Raw genomic sequence first — 6827 nt, 5'->3', positions numbered from 1 at the left:
AAAGAGAGGTCCAATTTGAATTATCTGTTCCAGATTAGCTTTGTGTTACCAGAGGAGGACCATGAGCACTACCCAGGCTGCAGCCCACCAGATTCCCTTAGGCACAATCTCAATCTGTGAGGCCCTGGATGGGGATGATCCCTGCCACTGGGGTGCCTAATCTGCCCATTCTATGCCAGAAACAGATCTTTGAAACATGATGGAGCCCAAAGTTTATTCATGCCTTGGGTTTATCTTATAAACAGGTAAAGATACTCCTAGTTATTAAATGTAGGAGTAGAAAACATTAAAGAGAACTGTGTATTAAATGCCCAATCTCCTTTGGCGTGAGATCCTGCTATAGTATGCAATTAATGCCCACTCATATCCTGAAAGTGAGACATACCAATCTGTGGACTGTTCCCCAAGAGAAGTGACAAAAACCCTCTCACTGGGGCATTTAAAAGTGCCAGCCAACACACCAGAGAATACGTACCTGGAGACAGTCTCATGCCAACAGGGAGATTCTCTGGGTCAAATTCAGAGATGACTCTAAGGGAGACAAAATTACTGTAATATACACTAGCCTCCACTATCTATGGCACACCAATTTAGATTCTCTCAAGAGCCCCTCAAACTTAATTAGAGACTCACTTAGACTCACATTCACTCCAACCTACAGCCTATACCCGACTCCAGTCTTTATACATCATTCTCGAATTTTGTCCACTGCTTTTAAACATAAAGGATTTTAAGAGGATATAAATCAGTGTAACTCACTCTTCAAAAAGATGAGAGAAGTGAGGTGTGAAAAATGCAATGAATAGATGGGTGCAATAATTAATTAAGTTGGGGCATGTGCCACTTTATCTGCCATGATGAGTAGCTCTGAGACAGCATAAAAAGGTGTAAGTTACACACCAGCACAGACTCACACATCAAAAAGAGTGCTGTTAGGTAGATATTACCTCTTCCGCATGTTACAGACTTTTTAGGTGGGAGTGTCTACACAGAAAAAGACAAGCTAAGTGAGCCCTGAGCATCTCCGAGTTACAAGTCTGTGGGCCAGGAATATCTCTGGTTGTTGTTAGGCTGCTTGTGTTGAGGTAACATCAGTCTGCTCCACAAGGCCAGTACAAGCAATTTGTGGTCTTACAGCATGCCAGGATGTATCACTCCCAGTGCCCCCTCCACGCGGACGGTCTTTCCTCCTGGATCCTACTGCCCAGACTGACAAAGGTCTTGTGAGTCGGGCAGCCGCATGGAAGCTGGCGGTTGTGGTGGAGCCGTGGGAGAGCCAAAGAGCCGGGCAGCCATGGGGGAGCTGGCAGCTGCAGGGGAGCTGGCAGAGAACCAGAGCAGGACAGCTGGGGTCTAGACTCGGCAGCTCCTCGCTACACCCCTGCTCGTCAGCCCTCTAGCTGCAAGTCAGAGCTGTGAGTGTCAGAGAGGGTAGTAACCCTTAATGTTTGACTGCTCACAGCATGATCTAACTTTAAAGATGCCTAACATTCCTAGAGAGTGAATTGTAACATCTGACAACACCCTAAGTGTGTGGCAGTAGGTCCAAGTAAGGCCTTAGTCACATGGGGAAGGGGGACTGGGCAGTCTGTATTTGACAGCAGCCGCTCTGGGACCAGGTCCCAGATCACAGAGCAGCATTTTCTTTGTCCCCTCTCCCCAGGGCCAGATTCACACATAGGCAAACGAGGCACATGCCTAGGGCCCTAAGTGAAGAAGGGTCCCAGTTGTGTTTATTTTACTTCTTATAATTATTCAGTGAAAAAAGTAACATAAAAATGTCATCTTCAGCTGGGGGCCCACAAGTTTGTTTGCCTAGGGCCCACTAAAGAGTGAATCCACTCCTGCCCCTCCCTACCATTGCAGCAGCAGCACCACTGGAGAAAGAGCAGCAACTCTTCATGCTGTTTCTGTGGCAACAATAACCCTTTCTGCTGTGGTGGTGTTAGCAGTGGGGTCCTGCTGCTCCCCCAAGTCCTGGCGGGGCTGCAGCTCTGCTCTCTGCAGTGCAGACTGTCAGGGAGCCAACTGCTCTCACTCCCACCCCCTTGGGAAAGCAAAGGATGAGGAGGTGCTAGGGAAACGATGTCCACAGGTTACACATGGCACTACAAAACATAGCACACCGCTGCAGAGAAGTTACTGTTTGAAATAGGAGTTTTTACTGGCAGATGCACAATCTTTGTGGCAGGCTGAAAATATGCATGCTAGCTTTTTGTAGCAGTAAAACAATGTCTGTAAGAACTACAAACATAGTGCGTGTCCACAGCCTGTGTCTGGATGTAGGGTGATTTGCCTTGACCACCTTACATATTGCCTGTACATTTGGAAGATATGAGATTAAATGAATGATTTTCCCAGTTCTCTCACTTGGTGCATTATAGCAGCCTCTTCTTAAATGTTCCCTTTGTCTAAATTCTAAAATCTACTGTGTTTTATTGCAGCATGCAAAAGGAAAGAACAAGAACATGGGAAGGATAGAGGGAATACACCCAAAAAGCCTAGGTTGGTCTTCACGGATGTCCAGCGTCGAACTCTACATGCAATATTCAAGGAAAATAAGCGTCCATCCAAAGAATTACAAATCACCATTTCCCAGCAGCTAGGGTTGGAGCTGAGCACCGTCAGCAACTTTTTCATGAATGCACGGAGGAGGAGTCTGGATAAGTGGCAAGACGAGGGCAGCTCCAATTCAGGCAACTCATCATCTTCATCAAGCACTTGTACCAAAGCATGAAGGAATAACCACAAACTAAACCTCGGTGGAAAAGCTTTAAAAATAAATAAATAAATAAAGACCAGGACCTCAAGATAGCAGGTTTATTCTTAGAACTATTTGAAAAAAATGTTATTTATAAGTCCAAAGAAACCAAAGACTTATTTCACCTGCATTATGACTTTGTTCTGAGACACACACTTTAGTAGGACGACAACTTGCAAAAAAATAAATAAGAAAGAGAGAAAAAGGAATGAAACAACAACAAAAAAGAGAGAGAAAAGAAAGAAACCACTGGTCTTACACCTTCATCCATGATCATTTTCACTGTACTTGGCTGTTTAGTGGTTTGGAGCATAGTGATTTCTTGTCATTGAATGGACATCTTTTCAGATATGGCTCTTCATTTCCACAGAAATTGCCATGAAGGTGTATAGTGTATCCGTACTGTGTACACACCAGTGGTTAGGGACTCAGTCAGGGCTGGTCTTCAGAAGGGGTTATGCTATAGCATGACCAAAATAGCGTGGAGTCGTCTGAATTCATTTGAATGGTAGTGTGATTTTGCTGTTTTATTGTTTGAACTTAACTGGTGCAACACCTGGAAACAAGTTCAAACTAGGCAAAGAAGTTTTGAATGATACCTAAACCAGTGCATTCTCTTTGTTTGTTAAGGAATGTTCAGATTTAAAAAATAAAACAATATTCCATCCATAAAAAATCGACTAGCTACCAAAGAACACATTTAATATTATATTGCAGGTATTTTATTGCAATGATTTTAATATTCCAAAGCTATTTTTACACAAAATACTATGTAGAGTTATAGGTATAAACTAATCTAACTGTATAACACATAACTTGTAATCAAGACTGTTATTTGCAATTATTAAACCACTTTAATATTTGTTTCCATAATTGGCAAGAAAGAATGTAGTGTTAGTTGTAGCAGTATATACCAGTGTAATAGCACAGATGCTAATAATGGGCTCCAGCTCCCATAAAAGCAAAGAAGCATTTTAGAGTTGGCTTCAGCAAAAAGAGGACAGAGTCGTTACAGCTGTGTGTAAGAATAATGTGAAATCTGCCATGTATGCACACACATATTACACTGTCCCTGGCTGATGTTGCTGAAAGCTCATCTAATTGAATGCTATGAAAAGACCATCTTTTCTTACCAGTTTGTTCTAGGTAAAAATAACTCAGCTCTCTCATCTAGACCTCAAACATTATATTTAGTTCAATTTGATGCATTTTATACAAAAAAAAAAAAGAATTATGGATTCATCTAAAAACTATGTGGTCTAGTGTCTGACTTTGCCTTGTTGAGATCAATGGCCTTTTTATCTATTGACTTCATTGGAAAATGAATCATGCCCTGAGCTGGGATGTTCTTTTGTTTCCAGATTCTTTTCCCATTTTAAATAATGGCACATCTCTTGTTAAGTTCACTGCAGCCATCTCCAAAAAAGTACTGCTGGTATTTTGGGGGGCAAATTCTGGTTCCATTGAAGTCAACAGCAAAATTCCCATGCAGTTTAGTGAGAACAGGATGTCATCCAATGTTTTGTATTTGCACCTATTTAAGTTTTTATTCTAGCACATTCTTTCTTGCTCATCTGTTAACCAGGATAATGCATGAAATAGTTTAAAATTAGTAGTTGAGAAGCATTTAAATACTCTGTTGCTAACAGAACTTTAGGAGAAGATTAAATTGTTCCATTCATACTATGATAAAATCCAAAAGAAAACAGTGTAAAGTCTGCATATAAAGTTCTAGTGTAAAGGGGGGATTAAAAAAAAAAACATGTGCCTGTTAGATCTCTAACTGGTATTTCAGATTACTGCAGCAAAATTTACTCAGTATCTCAAATTCCAAATTAACCAAATGCAGGTATATGTCCCATTATTAGGATGAGAAATATGTAATCTCAGTACCTATATTAAAATGAATTGAAGGTAAACTAGAATCCAATATATGTTAACAGTAGCAGGAACTATACTCTTGTTATAAAATCCAATTAAATGCTAAAGACAAAGAAATTAAGTAACTTTGCAGCACCATTTATTTTCTAAGTCAACAGTGTTGGTCAAGTTTCAAGCTATACAGTTAATTTACAAATAGGTGTTTAAAATGCAACTTAAATAGCTCCTTATTAAAACAACATTAAACAAGAACAGGATGTTTGGCACCAAATATTTCTCAACATTTTTCCATGTTAAACCCATTTTTTAAACTGACAATGCTATTGTCTATTGAAAGGTGGTCTGTTCATATTTTAGAGTTGCTAGCTTACCTGAAATTCTAGCAAGCTTTCTTTTAAATGTCCATACTCAGCGAGACACAATTAAAGTTGAAACACTAATAGGAAGATATAAACTTACATTTATGCTATCTTATCAATGCAATTTCTTTAATGTAGTAGTAATAAAGGACAATAACTAATATTTTGCTTTTTCCAGGAACACACTGCTGTGTAGCTTATACGTTAGAAAGAAAGCCTTATTTATTTAAAACTTGAGAATTTAAAAATGCAGGGAAATTCAGAGTACATTACCGCATTTTTAGTATGTACATTGTAATGTCTTTTGAGACTATTTGCTTAAACCAAAGAAAACTTTCATACCAGCATTATATTTGCACCCAATATGCAATTTCAGGATCTCTGCGATATACACACACATTTACACACACAGACTGATGCTCAAGTTACAGCCTAAAAGTGGTTTTTCATATGTCTGTTTAAGCATATTTAGACCTTTTGTTTTTAAAAGCCATTATGAACAAAGTCACCCTTCCCATAAGCAATATACTAATCATACTTTGAAGATGCAGAAAACACGCTTTCCTTTACTTCCTTTTTAAATATGAAGCAAAATAAGTATGGAATTCTTCATCCTCATTAGCAAGTTGTTTTACCTCTCAGTGTACTGCCCCTCTGCATTGACTGAAGCATAGAAAGTAGATTATTTGGTGCACCCTGATTCTTATCATTTCTTGTCTTTAGCAATGGTCACCCAGGAAGATAAACTCTATTTCTAAAATTAAACTTAAAATTCTACATAAAGGACAAAATCCTGCCCCTATAGAAGTCAGTGGAAGTCTTTCTATTGACTTCAATGCCATCAGAGTTTCAGCCAACATTTCCTGTCAAAATTTAAATTCCTACTAGGCCACCAAAATACCACCAAGCTACTGGTTTAGGACCTAAGATTGACAAGAAACAGTCAGGAAAGGAAGAAAAAAATGGAAAATGCTTGGAAATGCCAAGAGGCTGGGCTTCAGTCAAAGTTCATCAAAAACTAGTGGGCATTGGAAATGTGCACTCAGTTCTTGGAGTGAATCCAAAAGTTATCAAAAGGACCCAAGAGAGGGGTGGCAAAGAGGTTGAACATTTTAATCCATCCACATTGTAAATGCATTATTAACTTTCCAGAAAAACAACCACCATAACACTGCTACTTTTTGGCTCCCATATTCCTATCCAAGGGCCTCATCCTATGTCCTTACTCAGGCAAAGCAAACCAGAAACCAAAGTGAAAGAAACCTAGAATGGGGTTTTTTGCCTGAGTGCTTGATCCTGCTCCGTCTCAAGACAGTGACAAAATCCCTATTGATTTCAGTGAGCCACCTGTTGTCCTGCTTTCTCATGTTGAATAGAATCTTGCTCAATAAGTGGCCCCCTTGAAGTCAACGGAGATACTTGTGGAGTTAGGTGTTCCTCTGAGTAAAAGAGAGATGCATAATATGTCTCTGAATAGGGCTGGTTCCTGAGAAGGACTTCAGAATCGGGCCCTTGCATCAGTGGACATTCTGCCTGAAGTGGACAGCCTGTCCTTGGAGGGCGAGAAAACACTGCTGATCTTGTTATACCAAAGAGTCCTAGGACACTTCTCTTCACCTAAGTTGTAAAAAAGAAAAAAAGAAAAAAAAAAGACATATTTTCCCTTGAAAGGTGATCCTTCCCCTTCCTTCTCTCTTCCTCCTCCTCCTTTGTACATAAGGATGAAAACTATGCATTTAGCAAACAAAGAGAAAGCACTTATCCCTTTTCTATCTAGCTGTGTTTAGGGTGCATTCAAAGGCCCAGAGGCTAATTTTGAGACTGCT

At 39.8% G+C, this 6827-nt stretch overlaps 1 protein-coding gene across 1 annotated transcript in view; it reads left to right on the top strand.

Moving 5' to 3' along the window:
* Positions 1 to 2743, top strand: part of ONECUT1 (one cut homeobox 1) — a 25492-nt gene extending 22749 nt beyond the window's left edge. Inside the window, exon 2 of the mRNA XM_006017953.3 lies at positions 2445 to 2743. Coding sequence (XP_006018015.1) covers positions 2445 to 2737 — 293 coding nt within the window. The 3' untranslated portion in view covers positions 2738 to 2743. The remainder of the gene's footprint in view (positions 1 to 2444) is intronic.
* The last annotated feature ends 4084 nt before the right edge of the window (positions 2744 to 6827 follow it).

Source organism: Alligator sinensis, unplaced genomic scaffold (genome assembly GCF_000455745.1).
Source record: "Alligator sinensis unplaced genomic scaffold, ASM45574v1 scaffold250_1, whole genome shotgun sequence".
Taxonomy (NCBI): Eukaryota; Metazoa; Chordata; order Crocodylia; family Alligatoridae; genus Alligator; species Alligator sinensis.
This window is presented reverse-complemented; position numbering and strand designations above follow the sequence as displayed.